We start from the raw sequence: 24,393 nt of genomic DNA, 5'->3' as shown, positions 1-24,393 counted from the left end.
TTCAATTGCGCTGTGATATCGATACTACAATGGGTTTGAATGCTAGATACCTAATGCAAACAGCATAGGTAGGTATATCTCCAGTACTGGCTCATATCAAATAACGATACTAACCCCCAAATACACATCCATCCTGCGATCCTCATGGCAGCCCCTTATTTTTTTACCTTCCGAATAGGGCTCCTGAGCCCTGCAGATCAACACCACTAGGGAGACAATAGATGGTAAAACGAGACATCATTCAACAACGAATGTTGGTGCCCTTTACCATTGCACATCCAGGGATCCATCTAAATGCATCATGATTAGCATATCCCTACTGCCATCTTAGATTCTAGTGTTTACCTTCAGAGTGGGATGCGCGCGTTGTCTCGACAGGTGCCATGGATCTCTTAGCACACCCACCATCATCCATTTCTCCATCACTCCACTCGTCAGTACTGTCATCATAGGTCAGTAGCCGTCGCAATGCTTAGGGTGATTGAATCCTTAATTACTTACCCTGGAGTGGAGGAAACCTCCTTTCTCCCCGAACCCTCAACTGTCCGCTTAATGGCCATGGCAATCATCGCCTGCAATGTGTAGACCGCATCGTTTCCGCCATTATGATAGTTCTTGCCAAAGATGCCCAGTTCAGTACACATCGTTTCTAGGCCACGGACATCCGTGCTGCGTTTTATGCGTTGAAATAAGTCCCTAGTATCGACTTCATCGACGATTAAGGGTTCAGACCAAGGATTATACCCTATTTTCAAAAGAAACTTTAAATCTGCTTGTACTTCGTGTCCGACAATGATAACAGGCCGTTGATCTCCAGACTCCTTGTCGCCGATGATTTTACCCACAACCTTGTGGGTTTCCTTGAGTGGGACAAACTGGGATTCGCTGTTGCTTGTCAATCAATAGTAGTTCATAGTTTCGAAGAGGTTATCAGCTTACCCGAAATTGAAAGCGTCCGGGCAGCCTTGGAGATATTCGGAATTGACAAGATAGCGATGCTCTTGGATTCTGAGGTGGTAGGGTTGGATTAATGAACACCAATTCTCGCCTTTCTCGCCAGGTGGAATATCAATAAGATCCTCGGTATCTAATACTGCTAACCCAACTTCAGTAATAGTTCTGTCATCTTTTTCGTATGCCTCGATGTCGACGCAAACAAAACGAACTGATTCTCTGGCCTTGAAGGGGGCGGGCTGCGAGGTACTCCAAGATCTAAGTGGTTCTGAACCGCAATGTCATGTCAGCTACTTCTATGTGGATAGGGGTGGTAAACGAAACATACTATTGAGTGATACATGCGACGTAGCTTGGCGAAGACCCAGATATCTCTGTACACGTTTGAGCATACGTCCACTAGCTTTGTTTCTCTCACGTCTTTTTTTCATAGCCCGCTCTCGTTTCTTTTGGTTCTTAGCGTTAGTCAATGAACTATATATCTCATCCATTTTCTCTTGATACATCTGATAGCAAGCATGGGTTAGATGGCTGAGGTCATTAGCTGGGAGCGTAAGAGAACGCGTTTCAAGTCTATCGATGCTACTAGCATTATTAGCCCGGCCCAGGAAGCGAGGACGTGGTGTATCCCATTCGCCAAATGTGAGGAAGAATAGCTCCCCGGCCCTCCCCTTGGGAATACTGAGCTCCTCATCAATACGGTTATTGATGGAACTTAGAAATTGTTCAAACTGGATAGTAGGAACCAATACCAACGGGAGATTTCTCATCTTTGAGATCGTGGGGTCGCATTGTGCAAAGCTACAGCTGAGAATCAGTATATTTTCAAAGAATTGATTAGTGGTCACATACACGTCCCAGTCACGGTCCTCCAAAAGAGCCTCCTTAAAGACCTCGATAATCTGCTTTGGAAGTCAACAAAGTCTAATATCTCACCCTTCTCTGAGTTACGTACCCGTTGCTGGTTTTTCTTCTTCATCCCAATGTACATACGAGGATAACCTCGCACAAGCTTCCAAGGAATAAAGGTAGTTCCCTTCTCAGACATATCCCCGAATGCCAGACATATAGGATTGATAGTATCAGAAGTTGCAGGAAGGGTACGCAGTGGTGAAATGTTTGAGGCTTCGGTACTCTCACCCACCGGTGGTCCTGGTAACGGTGCCAAGCGAGGACTATCAGTCAGTACTGGGCAGCGGGCGTCACTACTTTCCTTAGAAGGAGGATGAATAGGAGTTGGTGCTTTTGGGATCATCGAGATGTTGATTTCGTCATCGCTATCATCAGGATCCCAATACGTGCGGTCGGATGCCATTGCCGTATCGGTAACTGTAATAGCACTTTAGGTCGGATCTGAGTAAACTTGAAGGTGGCGATGATCCGTGGATATTAAGTATATATCGCGAACGAGGCAACTTGAAAGGTTTGCTTGAGGGTAGGCAAACAGCTGGTGATATGGATAAGACGGTCTGATCTGAGACAAGAACTCGGAGCGAATGATAATGGTAAAGTGCAATTGGACGGACATTGACCTCGACCTCGTCTTATAGAGGATGAGGGAAGTTGATTCGATTATAGAGGCGCTCGGACCTTGTTTGCGGCAAGTCACGACCTATTGAGGACTGGGAGCTGTTTCCTGTTTGTAGCACTAGGAAAGAGCAACAACGAGTTCCCACATTCACGTATGTGTTGCCTCCCTATTGATGTATTTCCCATTGATAGCCTGTGTATCGGAACATTCGCTAATAGCTGATCAGGTGCTGAAGCTGCATGAACATGTAGCTGTAAGGGGAACCCGGTTAACCTACCACGGGTGCGTGGTACATACGGGTAGACAGCCTCCCTACATTATCTGAGAATATGGCAGAGTTCCATCTGTCAACGGCGTATCTGCTTGTTTGTAGCATCTAAATGAGGGAAGAGAAGACATACACGTGAGGATGTCATGGGCACTTGCCAAACCCGAAGCTGTCGGACCATTGACTCGCTACCAGTCGCAGAACAATCACCTCGTGGGGGATGGATAGGTCTTGAGGTTTTGAGGTCGATGCTAGCTATATGGTATACCCTGTTGGTCATACGGTGGAGATAGCCGTCAGGATACCTACATATCTAGGTATGAACGTAGTACAACACCCCTTTACTTAATTCTGCTCCGGTCGGTAATCCCGAATGATTGATCCTAGATCGTTACACATTTCATGTCTTCTACGTAATTAATGCAGCCTCGTATGCTAGAAGTTTGGAGACGCCTGTATCCCGACGACCCTCGGGACATCCTAGAAATACATTGTTGGTACAAAATATCGCTCTCTCCTTGGCCATTACGTCTTGAAGAACTATCAATCATACGTCAGCAGTATGCCTAAGGAATGATGTCTCAGATGAGGTATTACTCACTGCAGCTGCTTCTTCAGGTGTCACCTTGGAAGGCTCAGATGCATTGTCATCGATCAAACCCAATTTGACGGATTTGATCTTCCACCACAGCTCCCTACGATTGCCATCAAACTCACCCGATAAGAGGCGGGATTTGAAGTCTACCATGAACGAATTGAACAAGTCTGGGTACTCGTAGTCGATCGCTGTTTCTTTCATGACACCAATGTGCTCCACAACACGCTCGTAGTCCTGATCGCCGAAACTTTTGGTAACTATGCCACGAATGATAGCACCCATCTGCTTCATCGCATCTTCGATGTCGGCTTGGTCGTCGGCGATTTCTACCTTTTGCTTGAATTCCGGTATTGCCTTATCAGGGCTGATATGAGCCCGTTTGTTCTCAGGCTGTTTAAGCAGGGCATCAATATCAAGACCTGATATTGGCTTAGGTTTATCACCCTTCGCCTTTCTACCCTGTGCCTTGGGAGGTACTAAGCGAATGTTAATTGACCGCATGATTACCGAGGTTGCTAAACTGCTCTCACCTTTCTTAACACTAGCTTTGTCAATGAGATCCTCGAGGTCCGATCTGGCTTTCGCTACCAGATCTTCGGGCGGATTTGCGTATTTGAGAAGGATCGCAGGCGTCGGGGGAACTGGCTGGGTTGGATAAGTTGCACGATGTCGAATAACTTGGTTGATGCGGTGAAGCGGTGGGCTGAAGAGATCCTCGACTGCGGCGTACTCTATCGTACGAGCACTAGTGATAATCAGCTGCATCCAAACACGCGCCCTCAAACATATATTACTCACCCTTCATCGTCTTTTCCCCAAGAAGATATGTCCATTGCATCTACATAATCATCCATAGCCTCTTGTAGCTCCAAGGAAGGAAGGTTTCTATGATTCTCGGTGATTGTGGTCCCTTGGACAGTAATCACTTTGTCTAGAGGTGGAAACGGATAATTCCTCACATCTTCTGCGAATGGAAGCGGCACATCGTAAAGACATTCGAAATCGGGCTCGATATGTGGCGCTAACAGGATCAGAACAGGTTCTTTGCCATCTTTCGTCACGATACGTGCAACAGCATAAGACTCTAACTCATGGAGCGAATGGATGAGAGACGATAACTTTAAAGCCGCTGCATCGTTGAATTTTTGGGCCACTGTCATACAGGTCTCACCCATATTCAGGAAGGGTTCGTACTAAGACCATTAGTATAGGGCTCAGCAATCTAATCTTGATCTCTTACCTTCTCTTGGTAAATGAACCCCACAATGCTGAAGCTCTTGGTTGTCTCGATCTTAGTGATGTTATAATCTGACTCACTAATGTGCACAGCAGTTCTTCCATACTCATATCCCTTGGCTAGGTCGTCGCGATCAACGTCGCGTTTTCCACCAGGTGCGTCGGGATCATTCACCTTGTACGTGCGTGCGTCTTTGACCGCAGAGAAGGTTGGCGTGGGCTCAACCCCTTGCATTTCGTCACCGTCAGTAGCACCAGAAGGATCAGTGCTAGACTCGGTCTTCATCACGACCCTGCTAGCGGGGGGAACCGTTGCCTTATGCGTCTTGAAGTACCGCTCCACGTTGATGCTCATAGCATCTTCGTGCACGCTAGGGTCTCCAAGGGTGAGTAGGCCGTCATAAGTTTTATATGGCTTAACAGACTTGACTCTTGGGGTCTCAAGCTCGGCGATGGCTTCGGCTATAGTCCCGTACAAGCCATCGCATTTCTCCACCAGATCTCTCAGGATCACCTCATTCTGTTCTTTGATACTAGACTTGTCCTCTTCTTTGAAACCATACTCAGAATCATCAAAATCCACACCTCTATCCGAGGTTAGCACACAGCATTATACTTGGAAATTACGGGGAACCAACAAGACTGTGAGTTGAATACCAGACCTCTTGATTTTCTCGGCTATATCGTCGATATCACTGTTGTCCATAGGGGCCTCGCCGTCAGTGACCAAGATTATTCTCCGGTTGTACTTCAACTTCTTAGTGAATTTCTCAATCATCTCAACGGCCAAGACGATAGCAGAGATGGCATCGCCAGTTTGCGTATCGCTAGCCTTGACACGATCACGCAAGGTTGTGAGGCTTCCCATGGTCATTGGGCCGAGTTCTTGGAGGACCGATATATGCTCGTATCCTTCGCCTCCACCCTCTTGGCTATCCAATGGATTGTCGGTCTCGTCTGTTTTGACTCCAATGACACCGACATTCCAAGTCTTCCGCGAAGCTGCAACAGTGGTAGAAATCTTGTCCCAAACGTAGCGCATACTCCAGTCTAAATCCGACTCAGTGCGGCCATTGTGGCAATCAGCCATCGACGAGCCCAGGTCGAGGAGGTAGATGGTTGCTTCCTTGTCAGCCATCGTGGGCGCAGTAGATAGCGGACTATTTTGTGAAGACAAGTGAGTACAAAATGAATGTGGTCAACCAGATAATCTGGACTGCATTCAGCTCATGATGAGAGACAGAGAAACGGCTAATAATACCTTGTCTCACGTCGACTACTGTAAAGATAACGCCCCACCTCGAGAGCTGCCTAGAACGCGATCAAGTCATCGCGATGTCAAGGGCGGACACGAGCAGGCAGTCGCGACAACACGTGACCGTCATTAATGGCATACTTTGACTACCTACGGTATTTCAGTAATAGGTACTACATACCTACTGGTTAGGTTGGCTGTAGGTACCTAGGTAGGGATCAAGGTGGCCCAAGCACGCTATCCACCTACCTACCTAGACGGGCAGGATGGGCTAAATACTACTTAGGTAGGTATCTAGGTATCCTACTCCATACCAGCATCCCAAATAGAGTCGTCTCGTCATGAAACGCCATCTCATGAGTTTTCTCTTCACTTTGTTCTCCTGCAAATTACAAAGTTCTCTCTGTCACTCATCTCATCTCCTCGAGCCATAGATATTAAATTTTAAAAACACGAAAGCCCAAAATGCCTGAACGTTCTCTTCTATTCTCCCCAGCTCCGTACCATGTCCTATCGTACGGCGCGCTGTTAGGCACACAATTCTTCCATGTAAGTGCAATCCGGTGACGTATCATGCTATGGCTACGTCTGCTGTGTATTCCCTAGCCGGAACTGTAGCATTGGTCGTGTCATTAATGATAACTGACAATGGCCGGCTCAGACCTTTCTCAACTCGATCATTTCCTTCAAAGTCCTACAACGGCCGCAGTTTGCCATCCTACAGCGAGCTGTCTTCCCCGCCTATTTCGGGATTCAAACTGTAGCACCTGTCGTCCTCGCACTTACATATCCCGGAGGAGCCGGGCGCCTCGCCGCATTGCCACAGGGCATTAGCGGTGTCCTGCACCCAGCGAATCGCTGGGGAGTACTAGCACCCTTGACCGCGGCGTTTGTGACAGGTCTGGCAAACTGGGCTTACTTTTTGCCCGAAACGAATAAAATCACTGCACAGCGAAGGGAACAAGGTACGCGCCTCTCTACCGGATTTTCAATGTCGTTGATGCTTGAATCGTAACGCACCTCTCTGGTCAGTTGCATAGTAGCTGACGATTATATGTGATACAGAGGTTAAAGACGGCAAACAGAGCTGGGAGAAAACGACACATTCCAAAGACATGAAAGCGCTGAACAAGAAGTTTGCTAAGATTCATGGTTACTCTTCACTTTTTAACCTCGTCACTTTCATCGCCACAGTGGTTTATGGTGTACACCTATCTGCGAGAATTGCCTAAGATCTCATTTTCCCGCTCATGTAGGATATGCGCTAAGTCACCGAGTTAAGGAGATATATATCGTCATACCTTTGACATCTCACGATATAAGATCTTCAAATTCTATAAAAGTTACTGTTGGTGATGATATAAGCTATGGGAGTATCGTCTGATGTGAATACTTTTCAGCAACAATCATTCGGAAATTTCACCGATCGTCGCCCTTGGGGTATATTCATTGCCTCCCGGGCAATGACATTCATTCATTGCTGCATTCTCATGAAGTCGTACTGTTTGCCAACTTCCGGTTCTAGTAGTCAAGCAGGGGCTACTGCAACAGGGGCCAGTTAAAAGCGTCCAGCCGAAGCCAGCAGGTCTCTCTTCGCTTCCTCAAACTTCCGTCTCCTGGCGGCTGCATCTTCTTTGATCGGCCGTGCCTCCGAGCTTGCGCTACGCTGCAACCAGCCTTGGATTGACCAGTACGCAGGCTGCTTCGAAAGTTGCTGTGCGATGTCGAAATCCTGTAACGGTTCCGCGTATTCCCGATCCATTGGTGACAGGGGGTTAGAAGAAGCCACAGGGCTGTCTCCGGATGACGTCTCAGCTGTCGAAGCGGCAGATGGCGTAGGAGCTATCGTCGACACTGTAGTATCTTTAGGAAAGTAGCTAGCGGCAGTTTCTGAGGGCCGCATAGGCGCAGTGTTGGTAGAGCCTTCTGAAGCGTCGGAAGCTGACATTGTTTTGAGCTGTCAAGGTCGTGAAGCCGCTCGGCGGTGAAATTTTGCTCAGCGAGACGGTACAAACTGGGTTGAAAAGTAAATCGTGATATGCTAGTAGAAGTTGGTCTAAAACTGGAAGGAGTTGTATGAGATTGAAAAGAGGAAGAGGGTAGTTATTCAGTAGATTTATGAAATATGCCAAAGGCGAATAGCCGTCTCACTGGCATACGATCAACAAGCGGTATGGAGGGACTACCTGCATGAAGGGTCCCCATGAAGGGTCCGGATCCGCTTACCAGATTGCCTTGTACGATTCACTACTGCACTAAGTACATCTCACTAAGCAAATCGTGATTCAGCTCGGCGCCGATATGTGGAGGTGGTGGTGGGTCACGTGCCTACTGATCTTCAAAGAGCAGCCGAATGCTGCTCGGCTGGCTGTTAACGGCAGAGGAGGGGAGACGATCACTCATTTGAGTGCGGCACTAAGCCATTCAATGGTCATTCATAATTCATTTCTCAGAATTCTGTTGGTTCGGTATTGGACAATACACTACTGCCTTAGTCAGATGCGAAATAACGTGAGCAGCATCGGACTATCAAGGAGCGGATATACGCCAGATACTTGACGAGGTTTTACGAAGGTGAGTTGGGGATCCGGCCATGGGCTTGAAGTTATGTGGTTGGAGATAACCCATGCGGCTTACTGCCATTACCACCACCATTTTATTACGTACAATACAGCACCTTCAGCTTTTTTGATGCTCTAACAACCTACATACATGTACACCATTCGCACTCCCACAATGGCATAGACCTCTTCCCCCGTCTCGACCTTGTCTATTCTACTCAGTAGCCACAAGATATTCTGAAACTTCCATGATACATTAACATCTCAGTTAGATAACACCATACTAGATGCGATATTTATGTCAGAACCCAGCCTCGAAGATCTAGGTTGCTGATGAGATTCTTCCCTCGACTCGAGGCGCTTAGCTCCGCCACAAGCCATCACTGAATATACCGTCTTACTTTTGCTTTGCCTTCTCTCGTTTGGCCAGGTCGCTTGTTCGAATGATCTTTGGCATAGCTACTACAGGCTTGTAAGGTCGCAGACTTGGCAGGAGACCACCGACCTGCTTCTTATAAGCTCTATACTCTGGGTATTTTCCAGAAGTAATCAGCTCAGTAAGCCACGTGGAACCTTGGAAAAGCATGATGAGAAACACGGGACCCGAGGCTGCCCAGCTGTACGGGACGTTGCTAGCGTAGCAGCTCCATTGATAAATAACAAGCCAAATGGTTTGCTCTGCTGTAAAGTTTGGGTGCCTGCAGTATGCCCACAGCCCCGATGTGATGAATCCCCTGTTCAGGTCTTCTTGGGTGAGCCCACAGCCCCGAGGGATCTTGGCTGTCTTTTGATAAGTCTTCTTGGCCGTCTGGTAATCTATATCTGTGTTACTACGAGCTCTTCATTCCGGTTACGGTTTATTAACATACCCCATTGCTGCTGGTCGCTGAACCATTCTGATAGGATAAGGGCTAACTGTGTGCCAGCGAAGAGCAAATCGGCCGTGCCAACATTTGGTTCAATCTTAGATGCTAGTAGAATGATGTAGGTTGGCGCAGCAAGGAGGAAAAGGAGAATGCTCTGTATGAAAGAGATGAAGGTTGCATTAAATATGAAAAATATTGCCGGGTGACAGTAACCTCGGATGATTTCCCTGTGAAACAGTTAGACTTTAATGTAGAGAGGATAGTATTCTAGAGGGGTCTACAAACCATCTATAGTCTTCAGAACCAATCTCATAGCCGCCTTTACGCCAGTAATTGAAAGTCAAGCGAGCCTTTAAAGGAATAATCAGAACCTGGGTTTAAAGAGACAATTTGATAGTGGACATAGTGGACATACACTCCAGATAACACTCCAGAACAGAACCAAGTCTACTCTTTCACTTGGTAGATCATTAAGGTGTGTCCAGGCAGCAAAATGGGCGTTGTAGAAAGTAGGCAACAAGCTCCAAAACCGATCCACCTGAGAGTAGTTGCGGTTGGCCTCGGATGCAACCCAGAAAATACCACCAAGAAATATGGAAAACGCAAAGCCTGACACGAGAGGATTGGTGCTCGCATATAGGCTGAGTAGCGACTCGCCGTTTCTCAGGGTGCTGACGACATTCGAAGGCAACTCATAGAGCTGGGGGAGGAACGGCTCGACAACCTTGGAGAAATCGGCGCAGTCTTCGAGAGACTTGAGCACTGGGAGGGCCATTTTGTATCAACAGGGTGAGATCTATAGCAGCACCCTTGGAAATATTATCATTACTGGGAGTTTATAGATGTTTAAATATTGTTTACGGAACGAATTGACAGCTCAACGAAAGACGGACGTCATGCATCAGCAGCGGGGCGCTGCCGCAACTTTCGCAGACATTTGTCAGGTAGCTAAGTACCTACCTAATTCAGTGCGCGTTGCTTTTTGGGGAGGGATGTACCTATTTCAGAACATGTCCCCTACGGTTAAGCACCTAAGGCCAGCTACGATGCCTAAAACTACCTGCTAGTTTCATCTAAGTAGGTGTAACATACACTATAGAGCTATGTACCCGCCTAAACGAAAAGAGCCGCAATCGTGTTCGGGAGAAGGCGCGTATTCACGCGCGGTAGGCGACAGTTGACAAAATTAGAAATTGGCCTTGCTTTTCTCACTCTCGTACTAGCGATGATGAACTTCGTACTTCATCAATCCCTTGAAACCGTTGAAGAAGCACTAGTTATGTTACACTTGGTAGACCCTAATTACGTCAATGTCCAGTAACGTATACTTGGTCAGGTTGAGAAGTAGAGAAGGGTGGCGTAGATTTCTTCAATCGGCCCCAAAGGACGTACGTGTACAATCACAATCTCAGCCTTTCTATCATCATCAGATTCACAGCCTTGGGCTTGGTGCTAGCCGCACAAGAGAGCCTCCGTGGGTCTAGTAGGTCTCTTTAAGGCCGATTCATGATTCACCTTTCCCGCCGTCCGTGCCATGCCTCTGGGGCTCGATGGGCGCTATCACGATTAACCTCTACCATGAGAGTACTATGTGTAGCCGAGAAACCTTCCATCGCGAAAGCTGTCGCCGGTCATCTCTCTGGTGGTGAGGTCCAAACTGTTCGTGCCCTATCTTTCAATAAAACACAAAGAACCCTGCTCATATTATGTAGCATAATACTCCGGAAAAGTATATCAAGAACTATGTCTTTGATTATGATTTCGGCCGCCCATGGGGCAAATGTCAGGTCACCATGACGTCGGTTCTTGGTCATATTACTTCTGCGGAATTCCCACCAGAGTACAAGAAGTGGGAGTACCCACCGCCAGACCGCTTGTTCGATGCCCCTGTGAACGTAGTTGTGGCAGCAGTACGTATACCATGTGCCGCGTATCATCGGGACATCAGAATTTGGCTGCTCACATTTCTGAATATAGGACAAGAAGAAAGTCGCAGAGAACATCGAGAAGCAGGCACGCTATGCCAATGCTTTGTGTATATGGACGGATTGTGATCGTGAGGGTGAGCATATTGGCTACGAGATATGCGAGGCTGCAAAAAAAGGAAACCGAACCCTTGAAATCAAGCGGGCTAAATTCAGTAACATCGAAAGAGCGTGGGTCATCTATTCTTTCTCCTTCCTTATCGTGACTGCTCATCTATTCTAGGCATATCATCAACGCTTCAAAGAGTCTTATCAACCTTGACCATAGACAAGTTAATGCAGTTGCTTCCCGCATAGAGCTTGACCTGAGAATAGGCTATGCGTTCACCCGATTCCTGACTACTAATTTACGATCTCTCGGTGGCCCGTTTCAAAATTTACTCCTCAGTTATGGTAAGCTTACAAACTTGCTTCTGAAGATGAACGTTCACTCATTCCCTGCAGGTTCATGCCAATTCCCAACCTTGGGGTTCGTTGTAGACCGTTATTTCCGAGTTAGAAATTTCAAGCCAGAGCCTTTCTGGGGCATCAAAGTCATGCATAAACGCGAAGGGATTGACGTTCATTTCAGCTGGGTTCGCCACCGGCTGTTTGATCGAGCAGCAGTTATTATTCTTTATGAACGATGTTTGGCGGCCAAAAAGGCCAAAGTTACCAAAGTCCAGGAGAAGCCAACGAAAAAGTGGAAGCCCTTACCGTTGACGACAGTCGAGCTGCAAAAAATGGCAACAATCTTTCTACATATGACGGGTCAGCAAGCCATGGAAGCTGCTGAGGCTCTTTACAATAAGGGATTTATTAGCTATCCGAGAACTGAAACCGACCGCTTTGACCCTGGTATGAATCTCCGTGCTTTAGTACAAAAGCAAACCCAATCTCATACTTGGGGTGCCTTTGCTCAGAACTTGGTCGATGGGGGCTTTCAACAGCCGCGGCAAGGACGAAACGATGATAAGGCTCACCCTCCAATTCATCCTGTAACATTTGCTGCACCGTCAGTTCTCGGTGAACAAGAAAAAAAGGTATACGAATTCGTAGTGCGGCGTTTTCTAGCTTGTTGCTCGGAAGATGCCAAGGGTGTCGCCACCGACGTCGATATTACATATGGCGAAGAGTCATTTCATGCCCACGGGGTGGTCGTTTTAGAACGAAATTACCTCGAAGTCTACGTGTATGATAAGTGGACAGGTAGTGTCCAACTACCCAAATTCACAGTTGGGGAAATATTTGAGCCCACTGAAGCGTTAATGACTGAGGGGAAAACCGCCCCTCCTAATTATCTCACCGAGGCAGATCTGATAGCTCTTATGGATGCCAATGGCATTGGCACCGATGCTACTATGGCCGAGCATATCCAAAAAATCCAAGAAAGAGACTACGTCCGGACTGTCCCCAGAACAAGCCGCCCTGACGAGGCAGATGACGCAGATGGTGGCCGCACTGGTCGACTTAACCGCGGTGGACGAGGACGTGGTGGCCAAGAAGGTCGAGGGGGCAGAGGAGCAGCAACCAATGCACGCGGAGGCGTTATGGATTTCATCCCAACTCAACTAGGCGTGGCTCTTATTGAGGGCTTCGATAGGATGAATTTCGAGACCAGCCTCGGTAAACCATTTCTGCGCAAAGAGATGGAGTTGAAGATGAAGGCCATTTGCGAAGGGCGCACGACCAAGGAAGTGGTCCTACGCGAAAACATTGAACAGTATCGGCACGTCTATATGCAATCACAACAGAAGCTTAGCGTACTCAAAGCAGTAGGAATTCTCTTTCTGGCCCTGAATATAAGCAAGGAAGTGCTAACAAATTTGCAGGCCTGTCGGCAGTATGTATTTGGAACTTGATCATCCCCTTTGACGATACTCCAAATGAGTGATATTCTTCTCATGACCAACAAACAAAACAAGGTTCTGGCAGAGACTCTTTGACCCAACAGGCAATCCTCAATGCTGATCCTCCATTGATTGCCCTTACTCTCGACCAAGCTCTGGTTCTTTGCATGTACGTCATACGCACAACATAGATGCTGTCGTGCAAATTAAGTGGGTGTCTGGTTGAGGTATATCTGCACAAGAATCAACAGGTGGCCGGAAGCCATGGGAATTATCGGGAAAAGAGGAGAAATTATTGGGTTAGTCGGAAGGAAAAGTATGCACGTCGCAACTGTCCTCAGCCAATCTCTTTATCCTCGACACTATCCGCATCCAAACAATATGCGCCGCGTCCCCACAAAGCCCGGACATCCTATCAAGGAATGCATTGGTGAACAACGTGGGGAAATAGCAATGGCTGATAGGGTACCATCATGAAGTTCCCCTTAGCGGGGTAAAAATAGGATGAAGAAGATGGACTTCGAGTTTGTAAGTTGGGCATAAACTAAAGTGCATTAAGCACGGATAGAGTCATTGCTCGCTTGGAGTAACCAGAGCACAGATCTCATGCGGACAAGGTAGGCTTTTTCAGACTTCCTGAAAGCCCTATATACAAGTCGGTAGTGGTTGGCTTATTCATACTCAGACAATAAAAAAGGCACACAAAACTAGCCGCAATCTCCCTCAAACTAGATGAGTGTCTTTATATCATCATACATCAGCCGATTGCGTAATAGCAAAAGCAGGTCGCGCAGTGGATGTCGCTTTACACAATGCCTCCATTTGCCGTCTTAGATACCACAAGACACGAGACGCACTCTTAAATGTGCGGGGGTTACGGAACTTTGTACGCCCGCAGTCTACAAGATACCATTTTACATGTATATTTGATTTCCACTCGGTAGAGAAGTCAAGATCGGTTGAACTTTCTAATAGAGGCAGCTCGTTAAATTTGAAGGACACAAAGTAGACAATTGCTACGATCTGGCAAGCCACATTTGCGCCATCGGAGTCTCTGCCAGTGTCGCAGTCCGAGAGCTCGGAGTTTCACTGCAATGTTGAAGGTTGACCGAGTGGCATGGCAGTGTGCCAGGTGCTTGCTTAGCAGGCTAATGGATAATTCACTCACTGAGCGTTCAACGTCTGAGAACGTGCTGAGCATTCAGTCGCAAAGGCGAGCCTCTGAAGTCTTTTGGGCTAGAGCTACACCCCATGATCTCCTAGCTAGAGTGGTTATTGGATAAGGAGTTGGTGAGTTACATCAAACCCACGCCCCCCCAAATCTCGAGTGTGATCGGTCCTCTGCGATGTGGCAGGCGTCATTATTCCTCTCCTAGATCTTCGCCTGGTATTTTAGCGTCGGGCACAAAAACGGAAAAAGAGAACAAGCAGCAGAAAGGAACAAGATAAAAGGCACCGTGTCTGTTACTTATCTACATGCGCCGTGTCTCGTATCGAATGGTAACTAGGGACTTACACACTTACATATATATACCTACTGAAGAAGGCATCCCATAGGTAGATAGGTTGTGATTCTCGTTGATAACAGCGTAGTAACCCAGGTTGTGCCAAAATCTTGCCTGCATCCCATGATAGGGCCACGCGACCCCCCCAGAACAGCGACGCACACCAGAAGGATCCATGAGCCCGAGGCATCTTAGTAGGGAGATAGGTAGATGTACTAAGTAAGTATGGCGAGGCCCTCTAGCTCTTGCTCCGGAGGGGTTAGATCACGGGAACCCAAATTGCCAATTTATCACCAGTAAGCTAAGGACGACTACCTATTATTTCTTCGGATATGGCCTACAATCCAGGTAATGAATGGTCTTGGTATTATTGTTTCGGGTGAGGGTTATTAATAGTAAGTCTGATATAAGTATGTACGTAGGCCGGCCGGGATCGACTTGGTCTTGCGAAGCACCGTAGATCATGCTCAGCTCTCTTCATGTATACATTATATATGTACCTACAGTACCCAGGTTCTGCCAGGTATTGAGTACAAGTTGCGCTTTGTCTGGCTGGGTAATTCGAGTATTCTGACAAATGGTAGTAAAACAGCTTTTACGTGGACAAGCCGGGGAGACCAGCTTACCAAAGCTGACTCTTCAGCAAATGTCTATAAACAGTATCTTCTCTTTAGCAGCGCCACACTCAACAAGTGATAAACGTATTCTGGGTAGGTATATGTAAGTACCTACTTACGCTGCACACAAGCTTGAAATCATGCCCGTTCCTCTCTCACGAGGCCTGCCCTGCCGGGGAAGAGGATGCCGGCCAGCGATGGACGCTCCTCTTCAATGTTGTTAGTGATGATGAAACTGGGTTCCTGGTAACAGATCCTGCCTACATGTGGAAAGCGCGTCTGAGTAACTGGGAGACTGCAAATGCCCGACTAATGCATGACATCCAAGGGACGGGTGGAGGATCAATGCGGTACCTACTCGCCTACTTTGTCGATGTGAATACCAGAGAATACTTATGAAGATGAGAATAGGGACACGCTTCTGCCAGGACTAGTAAGACGCCTGGCCGTGACAGGTGGGCATGCAGTGAAATCACAAATGGGCCAATCAGGGGGCCATCTCGCCCAGCGTGATGCCTACCTGGGTACAGTAGGTATCTACATAGGTACCTACATAAGTAGTAGCTAGGTAGGTATTCTAGCTCTGGGCACAACACGCTATCTGCGCGGGCTGTCCTGTCCGGTCCAGCGAACGACACAGGCACACCAGAGGCACACCCCCCTTCTACAGGTCTGTGATGTAATGCCCTGGTATAGCTGCTCTAGCAGGCCCCGGAAAATGCAGGCTAATAGAGGTAGGGTCATCGGTAATAGGTACAAGGCAGTACCACGTGCGGCCCTGTCGAAATGCAAGATGCTAGCACCCTCTAGACTCCCTCATAGTGCGCTACAGGCTATCTACTTAACCTTAGGTAGGCACTATTAGAGCCCGCCTAACCACCTACCTGTATGTACAAGTACCTACCTACCTACCTATAGTACAGCAGCGCAGGGTTTCCTTCAACCACTGAGCGTGCCCAAGCAAAGCACACGCCCAGGGTACTTGCTGGCTGTTGTTGTTGCTGGGTGTGGTGTGTGTGTGTGTTGGTCATGTCATCCATCCATCCATCCAATCCATCCACCCATTCATTCCCTGGTCATTCCAGGTAAAATGACGGCCGTCGCTCGCTGTCCCCCCCGGCTCGACCCTTTTCTCTCATCATCATCAACAAAAAAAACAACTGCAAACACCAAACAAACCCAATAAAGAGCCCTCTTGTCACAGTCAAGATAATCGCGCCAGCACAGCTAGCAGCCCAGCCAGCCATCCAGCCAGCAAATTGCTCCTCTTTGTCTTCGCACCCCTAGTCCGGACCAAAGACTTGCCTTGCCGCCACTGTTTACTAGCGCCTACTTCGGATCTGCATCTGTAAGTGACCAAAGGAATGACTCAGTCGTCATCCGACATCCAATCTGCTGTCATTCTGCCATCCCATCTGTTGCTCTACAACACAACACGACCCGACTGCGCTGTCAACGCGCCACCTTCCTTACCTTCCCTCTACTCTCAAAACAAGTACTAATTCGGTGTCGCTCGATTTTGCAGCCGCACACCGAGGTTTCGATTTCTTAATCTGGCAAATATGGCATCTGCTACCGCTGCTCGCGATATCCCCGTGGCCTTCCAGGCTGGCCGAGACACCTTAGCTGGTGTAGCAGCCGCCAGGAACGGCCCTGTGACAGGCGCTCAACCTCTCCCAACTCCCCCCAACTCCATCTCTCCCGCGCTTCCTCCCCATGGGCTCAAAGCCCAGCTGCAGAGGGCACGGCTCGACTCGATCGATTCAGACCTCGACCTACAGGATGACTCCGACTCTAATCGGGGCGTGTCTTCGTCTTTTGAGGCTGCCGGCGACATCACTTCGACGTTGCTTGCCAAGTTCCATCTCCCCGAGATCCTCCTGAACCATGGTCCCTTGGCCATCCGCCATATCATGGGCTACCTCACCACATCAGTACCCGGTTTCGCCGGTATCCCTCCAAACAAGGCTCGAAGGCTAGTGGTATCGGCATTGCAACGCGGACAAGGACATGGCGCTGATGGCGGTGGTGTGAGTGGAGAAGTCGAGTTTGAGAAGGTTGGCTGGGGCCGCTGGGATGCGAAACGAAGGGGCCAAGCCTTGCGCTCTTTGTCTCGATCGCCATCCGGCGAGAGCTACTCAGGTTCCTACCCAACTCGGATTACAATCAACCGAGACATGCCCTGGAACGCAAGCCGATCACGACTCAAGGCCCGCGCCAAGAGTAATGGCAACTCGACTTCCTTTTCGCACGATGATCGAGATACAGGTGTACTAGAGCACGAAGCGGATAAGATGTCTCTCGATTCTCTTGACGAGCCTGGCTCAGCTTCTTGCTCCGAAGCCCCCGACGCCGCCGACATCGCTATGGATGATGATCCTGAAGACGAGACTGATGACGAAGACTGGGGAGCTGTTGGAGCCGCTGCACTGCGTGCTGGCTCCTACTCGAGCCCGGCCGACGCTCGCCGCGGCTCAGGCTTTCCTTCTTATCGTGTATATAATACTGGAGGCTATCGATCCTTCTCCTCGAACACTCGCATGCTTCGAGAACCTCGCCTCGATAACATCGATCTGGACGCTCTAGCCGCTTCTTCCGATGCGCAAGAGCGCGAGGCGATCCAAGCGCTTCTACAACTTGGTTCTGTATAATTATTATGCATGGGTGGCGTTTGGGACTCAGTCGGTTTGAAACAATTATGCATGGTTGAGAACTGGCCGGATTAGTTCTGAACTCGTACCCTTTGGTCAACGCGGCGTTATTCCTACTTTACTATCCTCCGGCATTGCTCATACGACATATGGCACATCGGCATTGTGGACAGAACTACAAAGTCTTCACGCCATTTATTCTCTTATCTCTTTTTTGGCAACGGCTTGACTTACCGAAACATTTCCGATTCAGCCACTTTATATCAGCATTGTCTCGACCCTGGAGGTAGGACCTCCAGAGTTGCGAGCAATCCGGAGTTACATCATTATAATCTTTCTTCGCTATTCAACGAGATGACGAACCATAGCAGCCGGTGTTACTGCGAATCCATTCGTCGTACTCTAGGAAATCACGGTGACCTTGAGCCTGTGGTTAACCTCGTGTGCTCGGTCCAAAAGATTTATTGCCGGTCTTTTTCATGACGATTATTTATACCCCCCTATGCACATGTATATACCCCTTGCGACTTCACTTCAGCATATTGAGAAATGTCCCCGCTTCAACACTCTTGCGGGCAACCATTTCTTTTACCGGCAACTTGAGCATCTACTATAAAGATGCATTTTCTTGGTGCCGCCGAGCATTTATACCATTTTTAATAACTAGCAAAAACTTGGAGGGAATCGAGATAAAAACTAACTCGTGAACGATGACGTGTTAGTGACCTTGGTACGCGTTATCTGGATATTTATAGAACCGTCGACCAAATGAATGGAGACGAGAGCGGTCTGAACCATGTCAGATTTGCCAACTTGACTACACTGGTTCACCTTCGCTTTAGTTTGACTCCTGTCAACTAAGTGCAAGGGGATCACAGACAATTACCAGTGAGGGAGGAGGGGAAGAGGAGAGCATTTTTGAGGATTCAATAGTTATGGCTTCATAGCTTACTACTCAACTCAATGAAAGCAGCACTTACGTGTGTCTCCATACCTACTCATATTTTCAGGTACCCTGGTCATGTTCGCTGACGAGGTAGTGATATTGAAATGCAAGTGAATAGCATTTTATGCAATTAGACCGACCAACTTGATGCTGTAAACGTATAGTCACACCTCTTGCATGCCTGAAATTGTTCTTTGAATAAAAGTTAGTTGTGACTGTTCTTGTAGGCCAATTTCGTCCTAGTGAGTACCAGCCCCGACTTCGGGCTGAGGACAACGTAGATAACCTTTCGACAAACATATAGGAGTATCGAGCTCCTGATCTCGGCGCCATGCTTCTTCTAAGGTGTTTTGCGAAACTTTAAGATCGTATTTGGCACGGCCTACCCTCTCACGTACTTAAGATGTATCTTGTCGAATGTCGCAGTCGAGGGAGTGAACGGCGCTCTCTAAGGGGATGAGTCGATATTTATAATGAAAGCATCATACCATCAAATCCGCCAGCTTGTGTAAAGTGCTTGCTCTTTGTATGCCATATCAACTCGCTCCTTTTCCCACCCTAAGATATGCAAGTTAGGACGGGGGCAGAAGAGAGTTTGAAGGATATGCTGGCAGTCCTCAGATGACCACGCCATAAACTTTGATCAAGCACCATTATATGTATGCTTCGAATCGGATCGCGATATGCCGCTCAGGGGTTAAGGACGTAGACCTGCGGGAGTGCAAACGTTGTGCCATACTACCCTTCAATATTCTCGATGGACACCATCTCAAGGCCATAAACTCCCTCTCTCCTCCTTCTCGTAAACGTTAATCTGAGACAAACATCCGCTCCTTAGTCACAAAGAAGAACGCTCATCAAGGCAGATAGTTGACCTTCTGTTCACAATGCACCCATCTCAGCGCAGTGGCAGGTTGCAAGTCGATGCCAGTCGTAGATGGAGTACGAGCTGCTTGGAGGATGCCGCGTTTCGAAGGGCCTATCACGCCCTTCTGATAGATGGTTCGGTCAATACAGCTCTAGGACAACGAGAGGCTCGCCCCCAGTTCTTCCCGTGGGTTCATCGTCAACAGCCGCCGCCGTCATCACCTCAGGATGTGATGAAATCTCCAATACCTCTTCACTCGCTGAGTCGAGGCCCTTACGGGAGCAACTGGCGCACACTACTACAGCCGACTTCACGTCCTCCTCCTGAGCTCCCAGACTCCCTCGAAGCAGACCCCGAGGGCGGCTCCAATGGACAACCGCAGCGGCCTCCCTCTCCCAAGAAGAACAAAAAGAGACGTCGGCGCAATAAACGCTGGGACAAAATCGATCCCCTCGCTGCGGCGCGCAACGCGGAGATATTACGGCGACGCAGAAGCCGCACGTTCTGCGGCCCGCACGCATGGATCCGCGACGGGGACGGAGGGGAGGCAAGCACGGCGCAATTTGGTACTAGCCCGCCTACTGCAAGTGTATTCGGGCATATAGAATTCCTCAGTCTAAACGACGCTGTCGACAATACGCCGAACGCTAACGGTGGAGGACAAAGCAATATGGCAAAGGAAGAAGCGGACTCGTCCTCAGATGAGCAGGACGATGATGATGAGGAGGAGGAAAAAGAGGAAGACGAGGGGAGTGATGGAGATGATTGCGAAGATGTCCTCGAGGTCCTCGATGGATATGATCACCTTGAGGACTTTGAAGATGAAGAGCTACAGGCGTCATGGGACCCGTTCTGGCCTGAGCATCGGAATGGTGCGCGGCGACTGGGAAATTTGCCTGGTTCGCGCTAGAGGAGTCTGGCTGGGTGGTTCTGTCGCATAAGAAAAGGGCGGTTGATCATTGAATCAAGAGGAGGGTGATTGGAGGTTTTTTTTTAATCTCTATTTCGCCTTCTTCTTCTCTTTATCGTTCCACTAGTTATTGTTTCTTCTCGTCGTCATCTTGATCTTTCCCCGCTACTCACTGCGTCTTCCCCTTCTCTTCTACTCTAATTTTCTCAACTTATTTCGTTTAATCCCAAAAAAAAGTCCAGCGCTAGACATATCAGCATACCGAGCTTTAGATGCACAGCACCAGCTAGACCACCCCTAGGCAGAGGATAGATCGCTAAAATACAATTCTCATTTACGTTGAAGCAAAACTACTCAGCTGCGAAACCCGAAAGCAGAAGATTCCATGATTCTTAAGACCTTGCTTCTTGGTCGTAGCTGGTTCGTCAACCCCTCTCCGTCACAGACATTGCCATTTTAAACACAAACGGAGAAATCCAGCAGATATTCAGAGCCGCAAAAGGGGAAATTTGTCACTAAGGGTCCCCTTTCTTCTATAGACAAGTTAATTAGGGCTTTAATTTCCAAATGAATATTAACGGTTATCCCTTATAGCCGCGGTGTATGCGAAGCAACTTAGCTAGGAATACTGCGTCACTATTGAAAGCCATGAACTCGTGGGGCATGTTCAGGTATGGTCGATATGTCCCTAATGGAACCGAGATGCAAAATAGAAGGATTTACGCAATCAAAATCTTGATAATATCACGGAACTTGGGTGGCCCCCAATTTTGGCGACTGTGATTCATCGATGTTAGTGTTTGCAAACCGTCTCCGATCGAGGAGATAACTACATGATGCCTAGCCATGTACAAATGAAGCTAATGGTAGTGTTACATATTCTCTCCATCAGCTAACAGTCATAAGACTTACTCGTCTGACTACCTACTCTAGCAGTCACCCCAACGTATCTTAGAAAATTATTTCTATAGGCTTATATGCAAACCAGAAGTACTTGGGTAAGGTTAGCAAACTTTGAAGTCCATACAATTCCCACACAGACCATGAGATTCCATGCAGAGTCCAATTACCTCTTACCATGCAGGTATAGCGCCCGTCGGAGAAACGGTATATATATCAAAGAATCAAATTAACCTCAACGTGAAGCCTGTCAAGCGGTACCTCATATGGGGTACAACATTTGCCAAGGCTATTCTTTTTTTCAGTGAAAATGGTCTTCGACAGTGTACTCTCAGGGGTGATACTGTAATGGGTAGAAGAAAAGTAGCCAAAAAGTGTCTACGAAGGGAAGGTACGAAAAGTCTACGCTACGTAGCGACGCGTTCAATCGAGCGTGAGGTTCTGGCACCACGGCATCCGTGATTCGAGGAGGTGAGAGATTCTAACCACGTGTTTCATTTCTTTGGGTTTCGTAGGGGTAGGTAAACAAGGAGCAGATGCAATGCACCTTTCTATGCATAGATAGGTACTCTAACTTACCTAGGTCGTCTCTGAGCTTGACTGTACGAGCTCTATCCTGCTTGGTTTGAACGGCCAGTTCACCAGTCAGAGCCTCGCGCCATACCATTGGTGGTGTTCGTTTGTATCTGTATCATTACCTCGATTATTCGGTATCCGACTCTTTAATTTCAAGTTATTGTTAAGAATTATAAACGGTAAAAGATGCCTTAAAGACACCTCCAAACTACCTACAATGCCCGGACAGATAAATCCGTGCACTCTAATTTTAGACCCAGTATACCAATACTACCACTTTAAACCTTCTTATACCTTCATTGAATAAAAAACTACTCGCCGTACGCCGCGCATATGAATGGTACACATCATATTAAAGAGCAGAAGCTGTAGAGTTTACCAGTATTTTCTATACAATTTTTACTTCAATAGTTCTGGTTATATGAAGCTATACATAAAGGGGTTATTAGGTGGTAGTGGTAGTGGTGGTGGTGGGTCTAAAATCAGAGTGCACGGATTTATCTGTCCGGTGGGTGTAAGTAGGCTTACTTAATTTTCGTGCAAGGCGCCGCATATGACGCAAGGTATCATAAAATCGAAGATGGGAATGAGATGAGGGATCGCATGGTTCCACGTGCTAGTCTCGAAGATACACATGCCGTCGCATTTGCTTTATGCTGGATCCCTTCTATTCACCCAAACCCCCCTCCCCCAACCACTTTATCATCATTAGGGTAACTGTTAGATCCACCGCCAATGAAACCAACTCTACAGGGGCTGGAATATCATACTCTTGGTATTATTTCTTCATGGTGTGAGATGTAATGTCTAAAAATGAAACATATTTAATTGCTCATCTCATCGCGCCAAAGTGAGACACAGATTCGTATTGAAAGTGAAGATATTCAGCCCTCGCTTATTCGAGACATGAATATGACTCCCAGAGTCTAGGAAGGTCGATTAATCGTGTTTTAGAGTCAAGATCAGCCACGTGGCTGCTCGCTTGGACGGGCGTGCAAGAATAAAAAATGGTAGGGATCTGAGTGAGCAGGCAATTGGAAGTTAAGTAATTTGTCAAAAGGTTGGAATCTTCTAGAACTTGTGTGACAATAAAAGTCTTACTGCCCCTTGGATGCGGCCCATGACAAGGAGAGTCTTGAAAACCCCTTTAGGGCTCAAATTACGAACTTACCTACCTCAGAGATCCACCTAGATTTATGATTCTAGTTCAACACCTAGGTATTGGTAGGTTGTAGTATTGATCTAATGCTGCCCAAGTGGCAATATAAGAGCGAGCCTGTTGTAACTATTGTTAAACAATATAGCTATCAAGCGTAACACATATGACATGAGTTATACTATTCGTGATGCCCCGTAGAACGAGAAGGGATGCTAATAAGTAGTTGTGATTAGACTAAGTTTTGCTATAAAAGGCATGTTGGATCAGCAAACCTCTCACAAGAGGTTTCGTGATCCGCTGCGTCCGGGAAGGACCGATAGATATGGAGCCATGAATCTATGATGGTAATTCCTATAAATATATATAAGAGCCAAGAAAACGCCCTTTTGTCGGCGGGGTCTGATATTCCTTAACCATCGATGCTGATCTAGATCAATTCTGGACTTGAATGCAACCAAGTTCGGCTGCTAGGCTCGATTAGCACAACTCACACAACCCATATTAATAGGGATATGCTCCAGATCTACAGTTTATTTAGCAGGTAGTCTCACATGCACTACTGTGAGACAAATAGCCCAGGCTCTGATATGTTTGCTTGGACTAGCGGCTGTAATGGCAAATCCTTATGGTAGCAACAATGGTAGGTATCGTCACTGGCACGTGAAGTAAACGGCCTTGGCAACAAAATGACTTGCATCATCAAGCATGGTTCTTTTTCCTGGGCCGTATAAATGTAATTCTTGAATGATGATGGTAAGACTTGTAAGTAGCTGGTTCACACCTCGCAGTCCTTCAATGGTATGTCATGCCAGCCAAGACTGGGTCTGACCCTGTTTTCCTCCCCTGGATAATCGCTATGAATACTTGGTATCCTTGTAAGTGTCACATGCTGACTGGGAACAGTAGGCTGTTTGTAAATGGATATGTGGTCTTTTGACGGCCGTGCCGACGTAACCGGTTGGGTAGAATTAATGATCTAGGTGAAGTGCTCGAGCTCTTCACACTTGACCCTGTTGCTTTTCCGTGGTCTCGTCAGTAAACCACCTTGAATCAGAATTTAGGGACATTCTTAAGCCCCAGATCCAACTGGATTACTTTCGATCCAATTATGTTCTGGCCAGTGATCTGGTTACGGCTCAGATGTGATACGACAATGTGGCGTTCGCATTTGCCTCCTG

At 47.6% G+C, this 24,393-nt stretch overlaps 8 protein-coding genes across 8 annotated transcripts; 4 read left to right on the top strand and 4 right to left on the bottom strand.

Annotated features, from left to right (window-relative positions):
• Position 1: 1 nt before the first annotated feature.
• Positions 2-2,517, bottom strand: F5B22DRAFT_17987 (uncharacterized protein). The gene is made up of 7 exons (XM_047969397.1): positions 1,910-2,517; positions 1,807-1,856; positions 1,283-1,755; positions 940-1,222; positions 502-885; positions 346-440; positions 2-290 (listed from the first exon to the last, which is right to left on the bottom strand). Exons 1-7 carry the CDS (start codon positions 2,267-2,269, stop codon positions 265-267), a joined length of 1,671 nt encoding a protein of 556 aa, XP_047836461.1. The 5' UTR covers positions 2,270-2,517; the 3' UTR covers positions 2-264.
• Positions 2,518-2,550: 33 nt separating this feature from the next.
• On the bottom strand, positions 2,551-5,725 carry F5B22DRAFT_653143 (Ku70/Ku80 N-terminal alpha/beta domain-containing protein; the record flags this gene model as incomplete). Its single annotated transcript, XM_047979691.1, has 6 exons — positions 2,551-3,293; positions 3,355-3,827; positions 3,882-4,096; positions 4,150-4,544; positions 4,592-5,174; positions 5,226-5,725. The coding sequence occupies 6 exons, from the start codon at positions 5,723-5,725 to the stop codon at positions 3,279-3,281; spliced, it is 2,181 nt and encodes a 726-aa protein (XP_047836460.1). The 3' UTR covers positions 2,551-3,278.
• Positions 5,726-6,038: 313 nt separating this feature from the next.
• F5B22DRAFT_17902 (uncharacterized protein) lies at positions 6,039-7,237 on the top strand. The gene is made up of 3 exons (XM_047969391.1): positions 6,039-6,391; positions 6,504-6,807; positions 6,908-7,237. Exons 1-3 carry the CDS (start codon positions 6,308-6,310, stop codon positions 7,072-7,074), a joined length of 555 nt encoding a protein of 184 aa, XP_047836459.1. The 5' UTR covers positions 6,039-6,307; the 3' UTR covers positions 7,075-7,237.
• F5B22DRAFT_17898 (uncharacterized protein) lies at positions 6,865-7,966 on the bottom strand. Its single transcript, XM_047969390.1, has one exon. It carries the CDS (start codon positions 7,788-7,790, stop codon positions 7,401-7,403), a length of 390 nt encoding a protein of 129 aa, XP_047836458.1. The 5' UTR covers positions 7,791-7,966; the 3' UTR covers positions 6,865-7,400.
• Positions 7,967-8,800: 834 nt separating this feature from the next.
• Positions 8,801-10,044, bottom strand: F5B22DRAFT_641038 (uncharacterized protein; the record flags this gene model as incomplete). Its single annotated transcript, XM_047977931.1, has 4 exons — positions 8,801-9,219; positions 9,273-9,496; positions 9,555-9,619; positions 9,685-10,044. 4 exons carry the CDS (start codon positions 10,042-10,044, stop codon positions 8,801-8,803), a joined length of 1,068 nt encoding a protein of 355 aa, XP_047836457.1.
• A 401-nt stretch (positions 10,045-10,445) lies between these two features.
• Positions 10,446-13,700, top strand: F5B22DRAFT_583460 (DNA topoisomerase). Its single transcript, XM_047973363.1, has 5 exons — positions 10,446-10,928; positions 10,982-11,179; positions 11,247-11,425; positions 11,478-11,647; positions 11,699-13,700. Exons 1-5 carry the CDS (start codon positions 10,776-10,778, stop codon positions 13,093-13,095), a joined length of 2,097 nt encoding a protein of 698 aa, XP_047836456.1. The 5' UTR covers positions 10,446-10,775; the 3' UTR covers positions 13,096-13,700.
• Positions 13,701-16,609: 2,909 nt separating this feature from the next.
• Positions 16,610-18,095, top strand: F5B22DRAFT_17707 (uncharacterized protein). Its single transcript, XM_047969379.1, has one exon. The coding sequence runs from the start codon at positions 16,768-16,770 to the stop codon at positions 17,854-17,856; it is 1,089 nt and encodes a 362-aa protein (XP_047836455.1). The 5' UTR covers positions 16,610-16,767; the 3' UTR covers positions 17,857-18,095.
• A 1,207-nt stretch (positions 18,096-19,302) lies between these two features.
• On the top strand, positions 19,303-20,881 carry F5B22DRAFT_17733 (uncharacterized protein). Its single transcript, XM_047969380.1, has one exon. The coding sequence runs from the start codon at positions 19,690-19,692 to the stop codon at positions 20,578-20,580; it is 891 nt and encodes a 296-aa protein (XP_047836454.1). The 5' UTR covers positions 19,303-19,689; the 3' UTR covers positions 20,581-20,881.
• The last annotated feature ends 3,512 nt before the right edge of the window (positions 20,882-24,393 follow it).

This window comes from Xylaria bambusicola (assembly GCF_022495145.1).
Source record: "Xylaria bambusicola strain CBS 139988 unplaced genomic scaffold F5B22scaffold_1, whole genome shotgun sequence".
In the NCBI taxonomy this organism is placed as follows: domain Eukaryota; kingdom Fungi; phylum Ascomycota; class Sordariomycetes; order Xylariales; family Xylariaceae; genus Xylaria; species Xylaria bambusicola.
This window is presented reverse-complemented; position numbering and strand designations above follow the sequence as displayed.

Excerpts from the sequence above, each read along its gene's own strand:
- F5B22DRAFT_17898 (XM_047969390.1), bottom strand. The coding sequence starts at position 7,790 with ATGTCAGCTTCCGACGCTTCAGAAGGCTCTACCAACACTGCGCCTATG.
- F5B22DRAFT_17987 (XM_047969397.1), bottom strand. The coding sequence starts at position 2,269 with ATGGCATCCGACCGCACGTATTGGGATCCTGATGATAGCGATGACGAA. Across the intron at positions 1,857-1,909 it reads AGAAGAAAAACCAGCAACGG|ATTATCGAGGTCTTTAAGGA; the intron begins GTACGTAACTCA and ends CTTCCAAAGCAG. Across the intron at positions 1,223-1,282 it reads GTCGCATGTATCACTCAATA|AACCACTTAGATCTTGGAGT; the intron begins GTATGTTTCGTT and ends ATTGCGGTTCAG.
- F5B22DRAFT_17902 (XM_047969391.1), top strand. The coding sequence starts at position 6,308 with ATGCCTGAACGTTCTCTTCTATTCTCCCCAGCTCCGTACCATGTCCTA. Across the intron at positions 6,392-6,503 it reads TAGGCACACAATTCTTCCAT|ACCTTTCTCAACTCGATCAT; the intron begins GTAAGTGCAATC and ends TGGCCGGCTCAG. Across the intron at positions 6,808-6,907 it reads TGCACAGCGAAGGGAACAAG|AGGTTAAAGACGGCAAACAG; the intron begins GTACGCGCCTCT and ends TATGTGATACAG.
- F5B22DRAFT_583460 (XM_047973363.1), top strand. The coding sequence starts at position 10,776 with ATGATTCACCTTTCCCGCCGTCCGTGCCATGCCTCTGGGGCTCGATGG. Across the intron at positions 11,180-11,246 it reads TGAACGTAGTTGTGGCAGCA|GACAAGAAGAAAGTCGCAGA; the intron begins GTACGTATACCA and ends TTCTGAATATAG. Across the intron at positions 11,426-11,477 it reads TTCAGTAACATCGAAAGAGC|GCATATCATCAACGCTTCAA; the intron begins GTGGGTCATCTA and ends CATCTATTCTAG.
- F5B22DRAFT_17733 (XM_047969380.1), top strand. The coding sequence starts at position 19,690 with ATGCACCCATCTCAGCGCAGTGGCAGGTTGCAAGTCGATGCCAGTCGT.
- F5B22DRAFT_17707 (XM_047969379.1), top strand. The coding sequence starts at position 16,768 with ATGGCATCTGCTACCGCTGCTCGCGATATCCCCGTGGCCTTCCAGGCT.